The sequence below is a fragment of the Canis lupus genome, chromosome 1, assembly GCF_003254725.2.
Source record: "Canis lupus dingo isolate Sandy chromosome 1, ASM325472v2, whole genome shotgun sequence".
NCBI lineage: Eukaryota > Metazoa > Chordata > Mammalia > Carnivora > Canidae > Canis > Canis lupus.
This window is the reverse complement of record NC_064243.1, coordinates 44,893,481-44,916,816: the sequence shown is the minus strand read 5'-3', so window position 1 is coordinate 44,916,816 and position 23,336 is coordinate 44,893,481. Positions and strand designations below refer to the sequence as shown.

At 42.5% G+C, this 23,336-nt stretch overlaps 1 protein-coding gene across 3 annotated transcripts in view; it reads right to left on the bottom strand.

Moving 5' to 3' along the window:
• The window catches only part of TIAM2 (TIAM Rac1 associated GEF 2), a 130,707-nt gene that overhangs the window by 75,028 nt on the left and 32,343 nt on the right, over positions 1-23,336 (bottom strand). For 2 of the 3 annotated variants that reach the window (XM_049113827.1, XM_025422592.3), the window contains 5 exons: positions 22,703-23,138; positions 17,285-17,457; positions 14,798-15,022; positions 4,757-4,942; positions 3,887-4,033 (listed from right to left, as the gene is read on the bottom strand). In XM_049113827.1, coding sequence (XP_048969784.1) covers positions 3,887-4,033; positions 4,757-4,942; positions 14,798-15,022; positions 17,285-17,457; positions 22,703-23,138 — 1,167 coding nt within the window. Of the gene's footprint in view, positions 1-3,886; positions 4,034-4,756; positions 4,943-5,569; positions 5,725-14,797; positions 15,023-17,284; positions 17,458-22,702; positions 23,139-23,336 lie in introns of those variants that run through there. The other variant, XM_025422593.3, reaches the window with a different exon arrangement.

Below are 23,336 nucleotides of genomic sequence, written 5' to 3'. Positions count from 1 at the left end.
TCTGAGGTATACGTGGTTCGCTCAGTTGGTTAAGCATCTGACTCTTAATTTCAGCTGGGGTCAAGATCTCAGGGTGGTGAGACTGAGCCCCATATGGGGCTCCGCACTCAGCTGACCCCTGCTTGAGATTCTCTCTTCCTTTCCCTCTGCCAATCTCCCCCCAACACTCTACATAAATAAATAAAATCTTAAAAAAAAAAAAAAAAAAAGGAAGGTTCGGATTTGGCTTCCTTGCAGTCCCATGGTTGGTCAGATCTAGCAAAAGGAGAGCACCCAGAATACAGAGGAGCAACACAGCAAAATGGTTCCTGGCACAAGCCATTCCATCTCATACCCCACCTCTTGCAGCCCCTGACTTCTGAGAATGGTCGGTGAAGGGGAATGGGGTTTTGAGTGGAGATTTTTCTACCCACCTCAGGACATCTTTGGCAGAGCAGCCCCCTGGGAGCAGCGTCAACAATAACATAACATACTGAAGAGTTCTGGAGCCCATGGTTGGGGCCAAACTCATGTGAAGGCAGAAGAGGTAAGCTGTTTTATATTATTTTAGGATCAGAAGAAAGCACCTCCCTTACCTCCCCCTCAGGAGTATAATACTCAGCCATTCCTCAGTTTTTTTCCAACTAAATTGTCAACTAGCTAAATCATCACAATTAATTAATTAAATAACAGCACCTACTTCTGCAAAAGCATATTACATTTGTCCAAGCCTATTAAAATCAGGTTTCAATCCCAACAAAATGTTTAGAAGTTTAGTGGACATAAATCCCAAGATAAAATGATTTGGTGGAGAAGACAGAGAAATCGTTCAGTATCATGAAACACAACTTTAAGGGGAAGGTGGATTTGAAAAAACTGCAAAGAAAAAGCCTAAGTTCATCCAGTCAATCTTTTACTCTACTCCACAGTTCCATTCAGAAATGGTTCTGAGTTGTTTCGTCAGAAACCCTTTTGGAGTCTGGACAAGGAACTTGGTGATCCAAAGGCTGCTGACTCACAGCATGGATGTACTATCTGTGTGAAGTTCTCTAACAATCCTGAAAGGAAAATGCAATTTTGGATTCACCAAACACTCAAACAATGGTAAGCATTGCTGAGCAATCGGGAACTATAAATGAAAGTTGCTATTTTGATCTTAGTCTAGCCTTGCCACTTTTAAGATAGGGTTACCTATCTTTTAAGACGGTATCTTCAAAATAACTTGGCATTCTGAGAACATCTCTTATTTGGTCACTAGAGACCATTTGAATTCTAAATTTATTTTATTTTATTTTATTTTATTTTAGATCTATTTATTTATTCGGAGAGAGAGACAGGGGCAGAGACACAGGCAGAGGGAGAAGCAGGCTCCACGCAGGGAGCCGGACGCGGGACCCAATCCCGGGTCTCCAGCATCACACCCCAGGCTGCAGGCAGCGCTAAACCGCTGCACCACCTGGGCTGCCCTAAATTTATTTTCAACAGATTCATGTGAAGATTGTGAACTAATGCTGCCCACTCAACTTAGTGTTTGCATTATCAATGTAAGACAAGATGGGTGCCACCTACAGCAACGTTTCCTTCACTGGAGATATTGGGAGTTTTGTGATAGCAGAGTTCCAGAAAACACCTAACTGCTACTTGAATCAAATATCTGATAAACAGGAGTTGGAGGGCTGAGGGGAAGCTAATGAAATGGCTCTGCAATGTTCATTTGGCAGTTATCCTTTTTCAGTGTTTAAAATGTTATGTTCTATAACATTTTATAAGATCTTCATACCAGGGCAAACCCATGGCGCAGCGGTTTAGTGCCACCTGCGGCCCAGGGTGTGATTCTGGAGACCCAGGATTGAGTCCCGCGTCGGGCTCCCTGCATGGAGCCTGCTTCTCCCTCTGCCTGTGTCTCTGCCTCTCAGTGTCTCTCTCTCTCTCTCTCTCTCTCTCTCTCTCTCTCAATAAGTAAATAAAAAATTTTAAGAAAAAAAAAAGATCTTCATACCAAAATGTATACTAATTACTACTCTACTACATTTAAAATTTTAACTTTAAAGGAAGAGTTTTTTTTTTTTTTACTTCCCATAGAGTTACAAATTACTTTTCTATGGTGTCATATATCATTCACTTGAATATCCTGAATATTCGTGATGTTTTTAACCAAGAAGTATACATTTCTGAAGATAGGAAATGGAGCTCAAAGTTGGGTTCTCAAGACCACCAAAATGAAGTTTGTAACTATTTTCTGAATGTACACAGAAGAAAAATTGGGAAGAAATATACCTAAATACTAAACCTGGTTGTGTCTGGATAAAGGGAAGACGAATAATTTCTTTTTTCTAATTTTTATCTTTTAGATTTTGTAGCAAAATATAAAGAACTAGCCATTTAAACATTCATTGATACCTTTCACATCTACTTCATTCAGTTACATGAATAGATTAATATTAGTTTCATATCTTTTTAAAACAAAAATGTTCAACCAAATGTTTTTGTTTCTCAAGAAATCTTACATGAAGAACATTTACCATATCTGATGTGATAAAGACCATATTAGGCTCATATATAATTAGCTGAATGTCAATATTTAAGAAAAATAAGCAAGTTATCAAGTTATTTATCATTATCATTTAACTATATAGAACTGACTGTCTGGATTTAAACCAAGATTTGCTTCAAATACATTCACAGAAGTTCAATTCAAAATATAAGCCTAGCATTAGCCAATGGCCTATAGATGACTACCTTCTATAATGAAGAAATATTTTTCCATTTATAACCAACACATGATTACTTTCCAATTAAAGTACAAGTAGAATCACAATTTTTCTATGTGATATTCTTTTCCCTTGTATAGGAGTACATAAAAATTGTATAGGAATATGCAAAGCAGAGGCCATGGAAAAGAGGGTTCATGTGTTGTAAACATGTAAATAGGTCAAAGAAGTAGCTTCTATCACACAATTCACACAATTCACAAAACTATGACACACAAATAAATATCCATGTAAAATTAGAAAATCAAGTGCCACAAAATGTAACCCTCTCTTCCAGATGATACTAGAAGCATATTCAGAATGACATGTTAAAAGTAAAAAACAAGAACTTCTTCAGACTTAATCACATCTTTCCTTCCCATTTAAATGATTAGACTAACATATGAAGAACTCATCTTTTCAACAGTCTTTGAAAAAATAATAATCCTGAAACATATCAGTCTGCAGCATAAAATTCATTATCATATACTCTATTAATGTCATTAGGAAATACTTCCGACTGGAATTCTGAAAACAATGCACTGTCCATGGGCCCCATTTCAGCAATGAGTACTCAGATTATTTTTAAAATATTAAAACCAGTGCCCTTCCTCTAAGACAATCGGCAGCTGCAATAGCCCAATGTTGCAGAGCCCTGGATCTGGGCAGATGAAGGCCAGCCCTGCCCTAAGGGCGTTGTGTGAACAAAGATGAGGAAGTGACTTAACCTCTCAGTCTCAGGCTTCTCATCTGTACAGTGTGATGACAAAATGTCTACTCTGTGTCATAAAGACTGAGAAAAGTGCCTAGCATTATCAGAACTTGGTTGCTTTTTCTTTAATTATTAATTTTAATGTGTATTTTCATATCAAATCTTAGGGGGAAAAATATTCTAAAGGCAATGAAAAGCATGGATTCTTTTCTGATTTTTGTGTGCCTGGAGCTGCAGATGCGAGCAAGGTGTGAGTACCTTTTTGGAAGTCCCAAAAGGAGGCTGGGTGACTTGTGTGTTCCCATTTGGAAAAAGCCCATGCCAAGACTGCATTCCTCTGAATCAACTTTTATCTCATTCTTAATGGGTGATGAACATTTAGGCTTTGCTGACTATCAAGGATTTCCCACTACGTCTGCTGTCCCTCTGATACTGAGGAACTCGCCTGAGTTACAGAAGGTCTTTTCTCCTTCCCTTTTCTTGCCAGAGTGTCCAGCCCTTTTAATGAAGAAAATATCCCCTTCTTGTTTCTTCCTCGCTGGGTCAGTGAGAGCGTTCTTTTCCGGAAAGCAGAGTCATCTCTAGAACAAACCTAATTAAAAACACAGTTTTAAAAATCTTAAAACTTATTATTTGGGTGATAGAATTAGCTGCTGCCTGAACAGAGGTAAGCCCCTGCTTGCCTGTAACCATCATGTTCTGACCAGAGCCAAATGCTACCGCATGTCTGACATGCCAGAAATGCATCCCCCAGATGCATTATATGCCCCATGTGCCCAGACATCTCTTATCTGGGCAACACAAGCCTAATTAAAACATTCAGATCTCTCTAGGGTGGGCAGCAGGCTCGACAAACTGACCTGCAGACTACCCCCTGCCCCCAGGCTGGAGCTCGTACTGTCCACAGAAGCCAGCCACCCAGGAGCCAATGTCAAGAACCTAATGGAGGGCTCTGTGCAGTACACACAAAACCACCTTTGCTCAGCCTTTTAGTTCTTCATACCATTATTGCTACTCCTCAGGGATTTCCACCTTCCTGACCAGATGAAGCAGAACAGACAGACGGCAGAGGCAGACATGAATATTTAATAACTGTCTATGAGTAGGTGGGCTCCAAGAAGCCAGGACTCAGTACAGCAGGCTGCCTCCCACCCCCCATCCCCGCAGTGTCTGGCATGCAGCAGGGTGGGGGTGGGGGGGTCCCTGGACCGTAACTAGGTTAAGTCACAGGAGAGCTGAAGGGCAACCAGCTGGGAAAGGGTGAACATCCACAATCCCCCCCAAATGCCACAAATGGCCTTTCCCAGGAACTTACTAGAGCATGGAAAGAAGAAACTGACAAGATGCCCAGCCTGCCGAGGGCCAGCTTGGAGGGGCGGCTGGCGGCAGCGAGGAGGCTCTTGGGGTTTGGCAGCTCCCCGCCTTGTAGGCTGGCCAGATAGCAACGCATCCTGAACAGATCCATGTGAAATTTCTCCAGGTTCTGCTCCCATTGCTGGATCTGTTTAAGAAAGAACAGGGGCAATTTAAATTAAGATGAGACGTTTTCATGGGTCCAACTGAATATATGATCCCTTTCACAAACTTCAAGGAACAATTTGTTTCAGCTGGTGCTGTATGGTTGAGATGAGCCTTCCCTGCTCGCCCCATCTCCAGCCCTCCTCCCTAAACACAGCGAGTCAGAAAGCACTGTGTTTCATCAGGATGGCCCAGGACAAAACAAACCAAAACACAGCCGGTGGTCCCAACTCCAAACCATGCCAACTTAAGGCAGAACACACAACTGTAAATCGGTTATTTCACTTTGTTTAATTTCCCTACACGTTTCCAGCCTCTGATCTTAAACCAGATTGACTGAATTGCCTACAAACAAAGGCTGGATAATGACATAGTGACTTTTACATTGTCATGCATTGTGAGTAGATGACTCAAAAATAATAAGAAGCAAATGGACTTCAGGGGTGAAGGCAGATAGAGCTTCTACTCCTACTGTAAGTATACTAGAGAATAATCGCCATCTATACATCTGAATAAAATTAAAACACATCTAATTATTTACACAACTGAAATGTCTATGTGCTTCTTCAAAACTGAAGTTATGAATTGGTAAAGAAAGACAGTCAAATACCAAAAGGTGAAGAAGGCTCTAGTAACTTGCGAAAACAAAGGAGAGCAGAAAGCTGGCCTTCCAGTGGTAGCCTGAGCAATCGCCACATTCAGATGGTCTGCACTGAAGGCTGGTCATAAAGATGCATGTGTCACTTCACTTGCACCAGCTGCATCACTAGTTTGGTAGTGTTTAGCATCCAAGCAGATTCTAACTCATCACAGCAAACCTTCAGGTCAATTCTTAATTCCGGATAAATGATACGTTGAAGTATCTCCAACACTTAATGTTACGCATCCTTCAGTCTCTTAAGAGAAAAAAACAGTACAAACTCCGGTTACTCCCCACACCCCCTTCCATGTTTTCCAGATCTATTTCCTAGGAAGGTCAGCACACACCTTCTCCCCATGGAAGAAATATAATGGCAGATCATGACCTGAGTCAAAGGCAGAAGCCCAACCAACTGAGCCACACAGGTGCCCCACCTGTTGGCTTTTAAAAATGAACATGACCAGGTCATATTCCTGAAGAGTCTACTCATTAAGTGTGGAACCTAGGAATGTTTACATTTCAAAAGCACCTCCACCAATTCTAATTCACAGCCTTAGTGAGGACCACAGCTCTAGACTAACAAGACAGCCCAAACCAAAACTGCAAATCTCTTCTTGATCTTACCATATAGGAGAATTTTAGATTCCGGAAGTAACAAATGACTATTACACAACCATGAACTGACACCTACCAGAAGCTATAAGCCACAGTGAAAACTATACTCCCAGTTCTGTCTCTCAAGTATCTTCTCTAGCTAATTGCTGAAAATCCACAATTACAGACACATTCTTTTGTCTTCTTATAATATGCAGATGTTTCCAGATTGGGTAATGTATTAAAGTGTACCCCTCATTTATACCTCTGGGTGAAACTGTTTTACAAGATAATTTCTAGGGGCTGTGTTGGGGAAGGATGCATCAGAGGACAGAGAAAGAAGCCTATGCACCCATGGTGGAATACAAAGACAAAAAGATCAAATAAAATAAAATCCAGGTCTATGCCAATCATGAGAGATCAGGGAAGAGGACACTCTTATATTTTCACTGAATTCTGCAGTTTACCAAATATTTTTAAAGGCATCACTTAATGTATTTATGTGATTACATCAAAACACCCCTGGAAAGTGAAGACTAGACATCTCCACGCAAAACCTGGGACAAAATGCAGGGAGATTCATGAGAAGAAAATGGGTTTAAATGCTTACATCACTTAAAGGAAGAAGAGTTTGGGGCACCCAGACCAGGCTAAAGCAGACCTTACAAAGAAGAAGTTCATTACCATATGCAATTATGTTTCAAGAAAACTAGTATCTCAATCAATACCATACATGGTAGAGATCGTTTTAAAATTAAATTGCACGAAAAATGCAAATGAGAAGGGACTTTATGACTGTTCCATTTTAACAACACCTCTTGTGTTCATCCTGACTCAGCCTTTGTGATGGTTCATTCTCTGTGTGTCAACTTGACTGGGCCATTAGGTGTCCAGAGTTGTGGTCAAACATTATTCTGGGTGTTTTTACAAGGGGGTTTTTGGATGACATTTAACACTTAAATGGGTAAGCAGAGTACCAGAGACTGCCTCCCCCATGTGGGTGGGCCTCACCAATAGCTGAAGGCCTGAATACAGACCAGAGAGGCTGACTCTTCCCCAAGTAAGAGAGAATTCCTCCTACCCAGGGGCCTTCCAATTGGGATATTGGCTTTTTCTCTGACTTTGGACTTGAACTGAAGTATCAACCCACCCTGGGTTTCAAGGCTGCCAGTCCTGGAATGGGAATAGTACCACCAGCTCTCCTGGGTCTCCAGCTTACTCATGCTGCAGATCTTGGGACCTGGGTGCCTCCATAGTCACGTGATTGTGTTCCTCATAATAAATCTCTTTATGCACAATCTTTCATACCTTCTATTGGTTCTGTTTCTCTGGAGAACCCTGACTGATCCAGCCTTCACCTCCATAGATTTCTACAGCAAAGTCCATCAACATCAGTCACACAGTTATTCCGTACTTAAAGAGAATATTTCTCTTATTTCGAAGGCCATGGTTCTTTTAGAGAGGATCCGCCACAGAGGTTAAATGAGGATTTGTTGGATAAGAAACAATGAAATATCTGGTTTTTCTTTCCACAAACTCATGGAAGTTGTAGAGAAGGCATTAGGAAAATACCAGGTATCAAGTATGGTGAAGGATGTACATTCAGGTGCCTGGGTTCCTTGGAGGGAAGAGGAAAGCAAAAAGGCTGATGCACAAGCTCAAAACAGACCCAGTGACATTGAGAGTCTGCCAACATGTGAAGTGAGCTCACACAGGCAACGGGATTACCACACCTTTGTTTCTCAGCAGAGGAAACTGAGTCCTCAGAGGGGAGTGACTTGACCAGGGCCCCAAAATAAGCTCTCCTTTCCAGATAAGCAAAGGCCTGGAGTGGATCCTGAGGTAAGCAGTGTATGAGAGTAAGCTTCTATCAAAGCACTTATAATGCAGTCCTTGAATCCCGAATCACAGGCCCCTTTGCTCATGAGGCAAATATGTGTTCACTCTCCAAGACCTACTGCAGCAACGCTCATGTAAATTTTCATGTCACCCTCATTTCTCCCAACAAATCCTCAAGTATTCAACATGGAATGATGTAAGACCATCTACACTCTCACTTGGGTGTCCTGTGCATACTGAACATTGGGCATTTCTGTCTCCTTACCCACCTTGATGTACAAAGCTCATCCCAAATCTTAAGCACTGTTAATGAAAAAAATAAACATATTTTATAATTATCCCTCAAAAGATGAGCTAAAGATACATTTTTACAAATGTAAAGGGAGAACCAGAAGACAGTTTTGTAGCTCTTCAATGTTATGTGGGGAAATTCCCATCACCATCATCACTAACACAGTAATGTTATCTGACATCACATTAATCAAGGAATTTCTGGAGTTTTTTTTTTTTTTTTTTCGAACAGCATCAAATGCCAAAATGCCCAAAATCAATTCCCTTAAAACAAGACTGTTTTCACCCTTTTTTTCCTTAAATTCCTTAAATACTGACCATTGTCCTCAGACATTTATTTTTTAAGATAAATATCAGGACATGAAAACAAACACTCAATTTCCCTAAAGTAGACTGAGCTTTTATTTCTTCTAACATCCTGCACAAAACAGAAAAACAACATGAAGAAAATTCGCTCTAAGGAATTAACTTCCATTGCAAAAGAAAAAGTACTAACAACAAAATTAAGGACAAAAGCTTCCACTTTTAAGCACTGTAACAAAAACAGTGCAAAAGTTTCCCCTCTATGGCAAATACAGCTATAGTCATTTAATGAGCTCAGAAAGGTTATGATCTGCTGTAGAAAGTGGGCAGCAGGAAGGAGAGGGAGCCTAATGCTAAAAATAACAGATGAGTAAATGATACATAAAAACTATGACAAGCACATTCCTGCCACACCCAACATCCCTAGAAAAATATTTTCTATCATTTAGTCATGTGATCACAGTCTTTGGTCATTTGTCCTTTATGAGGTCTTTTTTTTTTTTTCTTTATATGAGGTCTGTCCTAAAAGATCATTAGCTTTTCCTTTTCAGTAAGTAAGATGAAAAACTCTGATGCAGTGTTTTCCAAGCACTACAACCTACCCTTCTCAGAAGAATCCATCTGGTGGTACAGATTACACTGAAGTTAACTAGTTGGTTAGAACAACCAGCTAAAGTTTAGAGAATATGTTTTGTTCTTCCTCTGAGATAGAAATCACATGCCATAAAATATACTCCATTTTATAATAAATATGCTTCCCATCAAATTAAGCCCAAAAATACAAGTTACAGAAATTATTTACAAACTAATTTTGGAGGGCACCTGGGTGGTACAATTGGTTAAGCATCCAACTCTTGGTTTTGGCTTAAGTCATGATCTCCAGGTTGTGATTCGTGAGACTGAACCCCATGTTGGGCTCCATCAACATAGAGTCTGCTTGAGACATTCCCTCTCTGTCCCTCTGCCCTTCCCCACTGTGCTCTCTCTAAAATAAATAAATAAGGGACCCTGGGTGGCTCAGTGGTTGAACATCTGCCTTTGGCTTAGGTCATGATCCCAGAGTCCTGGGATCAAGTCCCTCAACGGGCTCCCCATAGGGAGCCTGCTTCTCTCTCTGCCTGTGTCTCTGCCTATCTCTCTGTGTGTCTCTCATGAATAAATAAAATCTTTTAAAATTTTCAAGAAGAAAAATAAACAAAACTTAAAAAAAAAAACTAATTTGGGGCCACTTGGCTGGCTCAGTCAGTAAGGCATGTGACTCTTGATCTTGGGGTTATGAGCTTGAGCCCTACACTGTATGTAGAGATTACTTAAAAATAAATATACACATATATACAAAATAAATAAAAATAAAAATTTTATACAAAACCATTCATTACATTATTAATCAGCAAGCAAAACACAATCTGATTTATTATTGAGAGGCAACAGAGTCCAATGGTTAGGAATGCACACCTGTGGTCAAATGCCAGCTCTACCACATGCCATCTCTGTGACATTAGAAAATTTACTTAACCTCTCTTAGGGTCTATTCATTCATCCAATGATACATATAACTTTACCTCATGCAGTTACTTGAAATCTTACATGATTATGGCCTGAGATAGGAGCCCTGATAAATCAGCTCAGAGGCCACGAGACTAAGGAGTGAGGCCAAAGAGAGGATACGTTAGCTGGGAATGAAAGAGGGAAGGCCTGAGGAAAGGAAGCCCAGAGCTGGCAATGAGCTGGGGTGGGGCCTACAGAGAGGAGAGCCCAGTGTGCCACAGGAAAGAGGCCAGGAGACCTAGGTCTACTCACACACTACTTCGGGCAAAGCACCAGGGATACAGAGATGGGAAAGTTATGGATCCTTTAGGAGCTCGTATCTCAGACCAGGAGCAGTCTTACACACAAGGGGATAATTATAAACAATGTGATGAGGGCTATGATAGAGACCCCAAGAATTATAAAAGAATGAGTGGGAGGGAAGTGAAGGGCAGCTCCATAGAGGAAGTAATGCCTAAACCCTTCATCACAAATGAGAAGAGATGAGCCCAGTGAGGGGCACAGGCAATAGGGCATGTCTGTACACAGATGTGTGTGGCCTACACGGTTCTTCTCTGTAAGAAAAAAAAACCCAAAGAAAGGGATGGAACCTGCATGATGTTTGGCTCTGCTAATATAGGTAGGAGAGGTCTAGGGGCTTTATCTTACAAGCAGTACAAACCACTAGAGGATTTTTAAACCAGGCAATCACATGATCAGATCTGCTTTATAGAAGCAAACACTCTGGCCTCATATAGAAGTCGCATCTGAGAAAGGGGAAAACAGAGCCTCCTCAGTGGTCCAGGGAAGGGACAAGACAGTCCTACTTGCCTTCCATCTCTCACCTGCACACCGTGTGCCTGAAAAATCAAACTGCAAGGTTGCACCATATCATTTCAGAGCACTCTGCCTTTGCTATGCTGATTCTTGGCCTGGTGTTCCCTTCTCTATTCCTCCCCTGATTAACTCCTCACTCTTCATGAAGCAATTCAGGCATCCCTCCTCCTGGAAGTCTTCCATGACTACACAGGAGGCTAAACCTCCCATTTGTCTTCCACAATACTCTGGAGTATCATTTGCTCCGGAGTCACTAAATTATGTTGAAATAATATGCTTAACTGACTGGCACCCTGCTAGCCTGAGAGCTCTGGGGGGCAAAGACAGCATCTTTTTGAATCTCCAGTTTGTGTACATTTGCCTGGTCCAGATACGCACTTAATAAATGTTCACTGACCTAAACAGCATGCCCAGAACCTCCATAATCTGGCCTCGTCTCCTCAAACCCTTTTTACCAATATCTCACGCTTCAGTGTTTTATTCCCCAAATAGCTGCCCACAAACACACACGATCCACATTGTATTTTCTTCAAGGCTCCGTTCACTTTATTCCCCCATCACCACAGTTTCCAACTGCCTAGATCCAACTCATCCTCTTTACCAGTTTGAAACTTTAATATTTAAGATGAAGCCCACGTTTCCCCAAAGCCCAGAGCAACCCCGAGCCCACGGCCCCAGCCTGCTGCTCCCACTACCTCCTCTGCCCCATTCTGATTGCTTTCCAGCACCCAGGCCTCACAAGCCAACAGGGGTTGGGGGGGGGGGGCGGGGGGACTGGTGAGGAGCATACAAAATGCATCCTCAGGATGCGGGGAAGCCATCTGGGGGGAAGCCAAGATCGCCAAAGGGCGATGAGGTTTGGTCTCTGTTTGCTTGTTTAAAATAATAAACGGGAAGGAAAATAAAGTACTAACTGGACTTAATTTACAGCTCTTCCTCAGAACTTCAAAAGGAATCCAACATGTGGATGGCTACACGGTCTGCTCCACATTGGATATGCTCAAATGAAAGCTGTGTCATCCTGCCCCATAGAATCTCCAAAAGGCCCTGGGACAAGCCCATGGGACGGTCTCTTTCAAGAAGCACGTTACCACCCAACACTATGAAGCTCGGCCGTTATGACTATGATAGCCTCATTTTATCTTTTTATTTGGAAAGGGTGTACACAATGATCTTCTCCACCCAAGCACTTCAAAGAAAATCTGTTCCAGAGACTTTATCGTGCATGATGTAATGGACTCTGTAAGTTCTGCTATTATTAGACTATAAATGACTCTATCTGAGGTTCTTGGGGTCTCTGCGGGAAAACACTACATAAATAAAATATTTCCTTTTATGTAAGATAAAATATATTGACATTGAGAGTTTTAAATGGTAAGTGGATAGAGCACTACTGCTCTTTCAAAGAAGTTTATAAAAGGTAGATTAGAGAAAACTATACAGTTACGGGATATTTGGGAGATCATGTTCTTATTGGTCTTGATTTGAAAATACCTTTGCCTTTGTAGCTTCACATAACATTCTCTAGTCAAAGACCATCTCATAAAAATAATTCTAAGCATGTGCTTTTTCATCCCCTTTACGTTTCATATACTTTGCGTCTGCAAGTAAAGAGCTAATAGCTCTCTTTACCGCCATCTGGTAAATGAGCTAAGGACAGTGAGCCCAGCAAATGTAATTCGTGACACCCACCCACTGCAAAGACCTCTGGGAAAGCATGACTCAAATACAATCTTAGAAACTGCCGATATGGGGGAGAGAATATTTTCAGGTGGAATTTCTAAAGATCAAACCCAATTGTTTCTTACCAGAAATGCACAAGCACAATATGAGAAGGTAACTGTGTTCACAGTAGGGGCAGGGAGAGCAGGGGAAGGAGGGAGAAGCGGTGAAGGCAGCGAGAACTTAAATGAAAAATTAGTAGTATCAGGACACCGTGTTTAAAATAACTAATGATTCTGACAAAGAATGCATAATGTGCTACAAGTAATAATTAAAAGAGCTTCTCTTCAGGCCATCCAACCAACGAAGACTCTTGGATTTGTGTCCAGTTTATGTGAAAGTAAAACTCTGCTCCCAGACACATCATAAATTAGTTGTTTGGCAACTATAAAATATACTTAATGAAACTGCATTTAGTGGAATAAAATTACACTTAATGAAAATGTGTATTTTTTTTCAAGTGTGCTTAGACTTCCTGTGACCATAAAAAGGAAAAGGGAAACAAATGCGGGGGTGGGGGGGCAGGGGAGTGCGAGGGGCAGGCCAGGGGTGTCTGCATGTTGCCGGATTTCCCTTTTACTCCCTGGACCAAAACATTTGACATTATATAAGGACCTAAAAACTCCAAGGTGGACATCCCTTCAGAGCACTAAAGTATGGCTTCAAAGGTAAATTTCAGAGAGCCAGTAGAAGTCCAAGCCACACTTCTTCCCATGTGATCAGCCCGAGATTGTTTTACTGGAGCACCATGAACACTCTGAGACACATGAATCCGTGAGTTTCACCTCAGAGGACAGACTATTGTGGCTACTGGATCCTTAGAAATTCAGGACCACACAGGAGATGTGGTACTGGGATAACCATTTCTCCTCTGCAAGCTTTTTGGATTTGCCAGGTAACTCAACATACCGTCACATCTCTACATGCGATGAGCACAGAAAGCTGGGTGATGGGGACCTGCCTCAGTACCTAACTCTTCCTGGCCACGAGCAGGGGAGGCTGCTCAGAGGAAGCAGGCAGAGGGCAGAGATAACTCAGGGTGAGCTCCTGGCAGCACTTCTTCCAGCCATGGTGTTCCTGCCAAACTCCCACACACCTGCCATCTCCCTTCCTTCTGTCAGGCAGTTTCAACTCCCTTTTCAATTCCTTCTTAACTGGAAGTTTGTATTTTGCTAGCAGGTACTCTTTAGATAAATGGCACATTCTCTTTGAGGAGTAGTTCAATTCAGGAGTGTAGGATACTCTCATTGAGATTCCGTAGAATTACAGAAATTACTTACTCTGAAATACGTTTTCCACATAAGTTGTGAAAACTTCTGGAGACACTCTGCACCGAGCCCTGGTAACCACACATCCAGACCAGTGCCATCCCACTAAATCACAGCTCTCTCTAAGCCTATCTGCCCTCCAAGCCATTGCTTGATTAATCTTCTAAAGATACAACACTCATCCTGCACTTATGAAGACAGAGATGCTAGAATTTTCATTGCCACATGTCTAAGTGCCGAGGGCATGTGAGCAAAGGAAAACAAAAAGCTGCTTCTCCTCCTCCAAAATTCAAACAGCATAGAAACTGGCTATTTAATTATGATATGAATGTGGAACTAGACCAGAGAAAGCATTTTCCTAAGGACCATATCTGTTATAAACAGAAAAAAAAAATACATATACTGTTTTTTTGGAATCCACAGATGGGAAGAGCTGTGCTACACCAAACCATACTTTTCAAAGCCACCCTCTGTATTAGAATCCTATCTGTCTAATCTTCTATTGGTCTTATTATATAAATCTTGGTCTGAGAGGGACTATATGAAAGAGTCAGCCAGGCCAGAAAGAACTATTCAGTATTACGAAAAAAGCCTTGGTCACAAAATATTCCATTGGACACAAAACAACAACCAAAGGTTGTAAAGCCTAACACGTCATGGATGTCACAAAAGTGCTGCCATTAAGTACTTGAAACAAGAGGCCACAGAAGGAATCTCCCCCACAGGTGTAGGAAACATCACCGCCATTTGCATTCAAACTCAGATTTTTGCTCTAAGTGACATGAGCAATGAAAGAAAATACACAAATAAGCAGTACCTGGTTTTCTATGGCTTTCCTGTTCTTTGGGTCGCTCACCACCGACAGCTGTAACTCTGCCATCTTCTTCATCTTGCTGTCCATATCTATCTTCTGAACAAGGTTTTTGGTCTGGTTCTTCAGTAGCCGAACCGTGTCCTCTTTCCCATGCTTCTTTGCAAAAAGGGATGCGCAAGCTGAATGTATGGCAGTGACCCAATTTTCCAGATCTGTCTGGCTTGTGGCCTAAACACATGGGGGAGAAAAAACCTATTTGGAATTGTTTTACCACAAAGTACCATCCAGAGTGGGAGGCTGGGCTTTGATGTATAACCCAAGAAGTACTTCACTTCATAAAAACTGTTTAATTTCAAAAACACACACAACCACTCAGCTCAGGTTTGCAGGCTTCCTTGACTCCAGAGAGTCTGAGACAATGCCCGGAGCACAGCAGAAATGATCGTGTAGCTCCAAATATGACAGGACAACAAACTACAAACAAGCTGTGAGCCAAGAGCAGAGGAGTAATCCAAACACCAGGGTAGAGTCACTCAGCTCAGTGTCTACACTATGCTATGCTGTTCTCTAAAAGGTGCTTCTCCTCATAATTTTAATAGAGTGAGAAAATATTAGGGCTTAAAATGTTAAACTCTGAAACCTGGATATGAAATTTCATCTATGGTATGAACTCAATTATGAAATATATAAAAAAAATGGGGGTGGGACAGGACATCACAACATTAAAATAGTTGTCTTTGAGCACTGGGAACATACCTAATGGTTCTATTCTCTCTACTCTTAAGTCAACTTCAGACACAATGACTACATGCAATTCTCACATGAGAAAAATATTTTAAAAATAAAGCAAGTTTGAAAAAAGCAGAATGGGCAAAGATTATGATTCTAAGCAGGGCTAAAAAGCCCTTCCACTTCCTTGATGTCCAGAAAAACCACACACATTCAAGCTACAGATTGATCCTCCAATGATCTCTGGGATCATACAATAGGACCTACTGGGAAAATTTCTGAGAACTAAGGATATTTGAACTAAATCACAAAATACTAGTATCACACTTGCCCCTGAGAAATCCATGCAGATGTTTTTTTAACTTTTTTTAAGATTTTATTTATTTGAGAGAGAGCACGAGCCGGGGGGAGAGGCAGAGGGAGAAGCAGGTTCCCCGCTGAGCAGGGAGCCTGATGCAGGGCTCAGTCCCAGGACCCCAAGATCATGACCTGAGCTGAAGGCAGGAGCTTAACCTAAGCCACCCAGGTGCCCCAGTCCATGCAGATTTAATCTAATGTTCTTCCTGTCCCTACAATTCAGATTAACAGCAATTCATTCCTTAGCGTTAGCGCATCAAAGAAACTCTAAGCAACCTTTCTGTTATGAGAAGGAAAATCAAATCTCAAACTCTGAATCTTGTAAGTCAAGTTGAGGACAGCAATAAGGCTAGATGCCCAAAGAGTTTACCTAGAACTGGCAACAGGAAATCCTGTGCAGAGATTTCTAAATTCCTAAAGTCAGCTGGCTGAGAGAACATTATATTCCTGCAAGTCCTGCAAGACTCCTCAGGGTGTCCAGGACCATTGTAATCGAGACACCTAGGACCCATGAGGTCTTCCATGAGCCTTACCGGTCAGGTATAATCTGCAGCCCAAATTGGGTCTACATGCCGCAATGGGTTTAGACTGGGAAGCTCTTCAGAAGCATACTTCACTTCCTTCACTTCTACCTCTTTCGAGTTAATCACTAATACTTAGAATTTCTTTAGCACTTAACACATGCACATTTTTTATCCTTAAATAAGCAATTCTATAAGCTATTGTTATCCTGCTGGTTGAAGGATCCAAAGCTCGGAGCAATTCAGGAAGTACTCTAAGGTAGCATACACACTCAACGACAGCACCAGGACCTCATACCTAAGGCTGACACCAATACCAATGGCTTGGCATTACACCATGCTCTTAAGCTTCACATTTGCTAAAAAAATTACTAAAAATCGTAACAGCAGATAACTTGAATCTTAACATCCTAAGCCCACTTCCATTGGAAATGAGACCTTACAGCATTTGTCTATAAGGTTTTCCTGAAAAGCTGCTCCTTCTACTTGTACTGGGATTCTTGGGGGAAAATCGAAAGCTCTCCTAGCCATACTCTGCAGGCTTCACTTAAAAGCCTCCACTCTGGGAATTTCAGACCTTGCACCACTAGATCATGAGCTATGCCAGAATGGAGATCACGATTTTTCTCTCTTCCTATCCCAAAGACCACCCCATGGGCCACAGCCTGGCACTTGAAGGGTATCCCAAGGAATGTTGGCTGTATGAATGACTTAATGACACCTGACAGCAAACAGAGGCCAATTCTCTTGCTTAAGCTCCCACCCAAAGACTAAGCTTTTACTCTATTTCATTGTTAGGTTCTGCCTCTTCATTCTGTTCCTTCTTGTCCTCATAGTACACATGCCATTGCCTCAACCCCACATTTAGAAAGCTTGACACTACCTGGAAAAGGTAGACATCTCCAAAGGAGTTGCTGAGACAGAACACGTTTTCCTTCTTGGGATGTTCTGGGACAGACTGCACTATGCTGTCTTCTGCAAACAAGGCACAGCGAGGGGCATTACTCTGATCCATGGAATTCTTCCCATAGGTCTCGTAGAATAGCAGGGTGCATCCTAGGAGAGAGAGAAAGAAGCAAAGTAACATCATCTCTGTCATAGTCCTGAGGATCCAAGAAAGTAGGGAGAAGGAAAGGGATACATCTTTGAAAAAAAAAAAAAAAAGGGAAGGGAAGGGAAGAAAATGGAATGAGACAACCATGTAATACAAAAGGAAATTCTGGTATCCAAAGCATGCCTTGTCATATTAATGTAACTCAGATGAAAAGGAGATGTTTCTGTAAACACAGTAACAACAATACCAAGGAATATTGTTGCTTACTCCATCAGGAACTCTTCCAAGTTCTTCAATGGCTCATTCAGTCTCCAGAGCAGCCCCAGAAGACAGGTATGGTTATTAACCCCATTTTACAGATGAGAAATATATAGCACTGGGCAGGTCCCACAGCTGGACTGCAGCAGAGCAGGGACCTGAACCCAGGCACGAGTTACAGAGCCCTCGTTCTTAACCACAACACTGCATTATTTAAGAGATCTGAATGCAGAAAGAAAACCCATCCTCATTAGCTAAGGGAGCTTCTACACTTAGAATTTGTGGTAATAAGAAAACAAATTTACCTGCAGAACTTTGCCATTTATGATAAAGTACCCAGTTAATTCTCCAAATGCCATGTAAACTAATTTAGTACTAGTGTATTCTTTTATCTCACAATAAGAAGAGATAATATTGCAAATTTTACTAGTTTAGATTAAAAGGGAAAAATGAAACTAAATTCTCTCTCGATTTTAAAATATTACTTGAAAAATGCTTGCAAGTGCACAGCTTTCCCCTAATAAGCTAATGAGGTACTGTAGGCAGAAGTTATTAAGGATCTACTTTGATAATTAGGTAGGAGTGTCTGATGATTATTAGATGCCATTTTTAGGCTAATTCTAAAATGCTCACAAGTATGTTCTCTTGTTGAAAAACCTTCCTTCCAATGAACACATTTGAGTACTTCTCAAGTGCTGAGCCCTGACATCCAAATAGGGCAGATAAGGTCACCATCCCCTGCTCTGCACAAATCTCGTAGGTTGATGGTAAAGCAGCACCAGCCTGGTTTCAGCTGTAGTGTGAATGAGTGAGGTCCACTACGTGACTGTTTTCCCCTTTGAGTTAGGAGTCCTCACTCCTAAAAGTCTATATGTTTTTTAAAAGCTATTTCATGCTAGCCAGTCTCATTTCTTCCTTCGAAATCCCATCTTAATCTGGACAGGTAAATTCAGATAATGGAATCCAGTGCAGCACAGAAGCCAGGAGAAAAAGATGCTGGCAGGCAGGTCTGCCCTCAGGAACAGCATCATCGGGACAGCATTTTCTTCCTCTGTGGTACTTACTGATCCCAAGAAGCATTAGCCATGTTTCTTCCTGCAAACAAAAGGCTAAGAGAGGCTTCCAGAAGGAGGGAAAGCAACAAGAGTTACATGGCCAGGGCTGTTCCTGCAGGGCTGATCAAGTCTCTTTTTCCAGCACTGATGCACTTAGAAACAATGTCCCCAAATCTTTCCATCAGGAAAGGCCTGTCTGCTGCTATGTATGCAATCTGCCACGACCTGGGGACCCAAGGAGCGGGGGCGAGGTGATAGACCCATGCCAGTTCTAGCCAGTTCTTTCTGAGAGGTTAACATTCACTTGCCAGTTTCCCTACCATTGTACTCCCAGCGGCTGTGGTTTGAGTCATTACATCTAGAGGAAATGAACACAACCCTGGGCAGGTGCCAAGAAGCCGCCAACCCAAATGCCCCTTCTGCGATAGACTGCAGTTCTACCGGGGCAGCGCAAAGCCAAAACAGGACATGTCCTTTTAGACTCAGGCCAGAATGTAAAACAATATGCCCAATTCTGTTGTGGTGGGATTTAAAGAACAGGAAATCAGTTGTAAATCTATTCCATCAAAGTCAACTTCATCTGTGTCCCCAATGCCAGGGCAATAACACTGATGGAAAGGGGTGCACCCCTGTCAGTGCAGCCCTCCTGCCCCCGCTGCCTGTACCCAGCCTGCGTCCACCAGCCCTGCCCAGACCCCACCAGGAGCTGGTGTTGGCCTGGAGGACAGTGGAAGTTCTTCTTGCCATGGAGCAGAAAGAGAAAACAGACCATAACAGCAGTGGAAGTACAAGAATAGATGAAGTACTATAAGAAATACCATCAATGGAAAAAGAGAGTTAGTCTCATCTTCCCTCAAACCCAACCTTCCCTTTGATACCCTCTCAAAGCCACGCTCATCACGCCATCCCGAGCTGCCCTACTGCAGGCCAGAACCACCAGCAGCCCCCAATTACTTTGGGAAACTCTCTCCTGACGTCATGCATTCTGAGGGATTATCTTTTCCACCTTGCCAACTACTCAGTCCAGGAAGTCCCCTGTGAACAACGTGAAAATCCGATCGTTGGAAAAGACATTCGGAAAGCAGAATTATCTTTGTTAAAAATGTATTACATCCTCCAAGCCCCCAAAAACATTCACACCCTTAACACACTATATATTCAACACAGGCATACAACCAGACGGTGTGCTTATAGCTGCTCTCTCCAGAACACCATTTCCAATCTATTTGCCTAGGTAGTTCAAGGATAATTTTTAAATTCTGCTTAAATGTACATGTGTGTATATATACATGTGTGTGTTTAAGATTAAACCGAATAGTTAAGTCCAAACATTACAACTTGGAGTCTAAGCCAAGAGAGTTGAACTCAACCTAGTGAATTCCCAGAGGAAAGAGGTATAGAAAGCCACATGGAAAAGGTTATGCTGGAAAAAAAACATCTTTATCGCATGACTTTCCTTGGCTGCAAAGGAAAGGAAGGAATGTGTGCTTGATAACATTTACACTTACAAAGAACCCTTTATCCATGGGTCTTGAAGTGTTTTACAAGCAAGCACCAAGACAGCAGTGCAGAGTCCAGAGCACAGATCCTGGAAGTGTCAGACACCATCCCTTCCCCGGGAAGTCAGCAGCTGGAGTCTCTGGGGAAACCAGAATCTGGAGGGGGAGTGCGGGACCCCGCTCTGCCAACCGGAAGTGAGACCTGCCTGAATCTCCTCCCCCAGGAAACCTCCCAACAATCTGGCTCTGCACAAATGTCTCCAGGGGCAGGGAAATCTGGAAGATGGCATCCCTCCACATGCTCCTGGCTCTGGTCACTTTGAATTCAGAATCACTTTGCCTTCCAGCTATTAGTCCTGGCCCAACCTTTGGAGAACCAGAATAAATGCAGCACCTCTTCTACAAGACTATTGCTCACTGCCGCCCCACTCCTGGTTTTCTGCAGGCTAAGTGGTCCTGGATCTTTACGCCACCCTCCAAACGGCATGACTCAATCTTTCCGGCGTCACCTATGGCCCCAACTCTTAGAATAGGTCACGGACACACACACACACACACACACACACACACACACACACACCATCATCAGCCTCCACCACCACGGGGGGTCGAGGGGAGCTTCAGAGCCATAAAAACAGGCAAGGAACAATTTCCCAAAGCATCCATTTTAACAAACAAATTTCACATTAATAAATACAATAAATAAATAAACACAATAAATAAGAAACAGATCCGTGTCACATATGGAGTCGAGTGCATCTCTTTCAAACAACATGCAGGAAGGAGGCAGCTTCAGGCTGTGATTCATAATCAATCCCAGATGCTCGCTCTCCTGAGAAGACAATTTCACTCCCCCCTGCAGTCAGAGATACTTCAGGTCAAACCTACTCAAGAATCCTCATCTGGCTTTACTAACAGGGCTCTGCACCATCATGCCCCCAAGGACAGAAATGGCCAGCTCCACCCAGGGCAGAGGAAGGAGAGACTGATGTGTCTGTAGAACCGGGGCCATCTATAACGACGTGGCCAATGATCACATTCACTCCTTTAAATCATATTTACTTTCATACCAACTTCGTCAGTATCAAATCAGTATCAATCAGAAACTCATTCGAGGAATGGCCTACAGGTCAAATCTCCAAATTGCCTTGTAATACTCTGCAGCCACATCTCCTTATGCTATACTTGGATAGATATCTGATTATTAAACCTGAGAGCATAACTTATCCCTTAAAATTATATCTTGCCAGATTCAATCCCTTATTCCGACTCTCCAAATTTCATCTGTCACCTGGTGTAAGAGCCTGCCCAAACAAGGTTAAAGTTCTTGGCCTTCCTCAACCACAATGTACCACAAGCTAGAAAAGGGGGACTGGGTCGAGTTTTATAAACCCTCCAGTTTGCTAGGGAGAAGTGTCACTTAAAGACAAAATGCCTTCCAAAGTGCATCTTTCCCACACAGGCTACTGGGTTATCATGAAATGGCACCAGCTCCCTAAGGCCAAGGTGGGGACATCTCACAATTTCTACATGGGGAGGCAAGGTGAGGATCCTTGTGGGAGAGCTCCAGGCCTTTCACACAAACTGTCTGCAAATATAATTCCCATTTCTGCTTTCTCTCAGGATAGAGAAGGCTGTCGCCCGATAATGAGGGAAGCTTGGCTTTGAACACCACACTCAGTTCCTCTGACGGAGTCACAAGACGGTTGTGCAGAAGTGCCAGAGGCTGTGAGGCTCTTCCTGTTTGCATCTGTGTAAACCATCTTTACATCTGTATAAATCCACACTGTACTGACTCAGAGCCTCGCTATTCCTCAGGACACTTAGATCACTTCAAATCTATACATCCGCAATGAGCAAGGCAATTAGAATTTTTAAATGGCAATGCTTACAAGAAACTTGCAGCATCTTAACAAAACAAACCCTTACTCCTATTTCCTTTATGTGAAGAAAAAGGGGGGCATTTGTTTGTGATGATCACAATTAGACTTTCTTAGTTTATAAAGGTTAGAGGACACAAATCAAATAATCCAGATGTTCTTAGTCATACAAGCTGAGGAGGATTCTTCTCTGGAGTTCTGAATGTGTGCAGAATACAATACTCAGGATCTACATTTGGTTACTTATTTGGAATATTTTTACCCCCAGATGCAGGGAAAGTATTAAGAATGGTGTGGAAATACCTACTATAAAATAATAAGCTGTATCTATGGAATTCCATCACTTTGTATTAGTATAAATAATATATCTGAATATTATGCAAGCCATATTATCTAGGTTTGAGAAAGTATCTGTAGAAAAGCAGGCTGGGAGACTGTGTATCAAATCCCTTCACACTGACACAAATTAACACCAGACTGACTGGTGCTTCCTAGGAGAGAGGACAGCTCGGCCCAATGATTCCAGGGGCCCTCCTGAGTCAGCAGGGCACTTACCTTTCAGGGTTACCCAGTACTGTTTCCACTTCCTCCGGGCCACCAATTCGAGCTTCCTTTCCTTCTGCAAAGTGACGAGGGGTTTGAAGAACAGCCATCCAGCTTTTCGGACCACCCCTTGTTCCTTCTCAAAGAGCAGATCAAGTTGCTCCAAAGAGCTGAGTGACCCGCTGCTGGAGTCTGCAGTGTCTGTGGACGTTTCTACATTCTCCGTATTAGTCCTACTCATTTCCAACTCCCGCATGAAATTCTCATAAATGTTCTGCTGGAGGGGATCGCTGCCAATTGCATGAGCGGATTCACTTCTCTGAGACAGGATCTGAGCTGAGCCTGCTGGCCACAGGGAAGCAGACACCTGGAAGGGCCCCTGCAGGTCTGCGTTCAGTCCATCTGAGCGGCTGTCGAAGTAGTCACTGCCTTCCTTGGACCTTGGCTCCTGTAAGCAAGGCAGACGAGCACCCATCAGAGGTTATGGACACACAAAGCATCCCTTCCCCAACACTGCAAACGTGTCGTCTGTTGTTTGCTAATGCTGCTGCCGCAAAGCAAAATCCTTTAACAGAAATGCATCTTCCATCATCAAGTCACCAAACCAGAAAGAACTGTAGAAAGTGTTGTTGCCCAACACAACTGA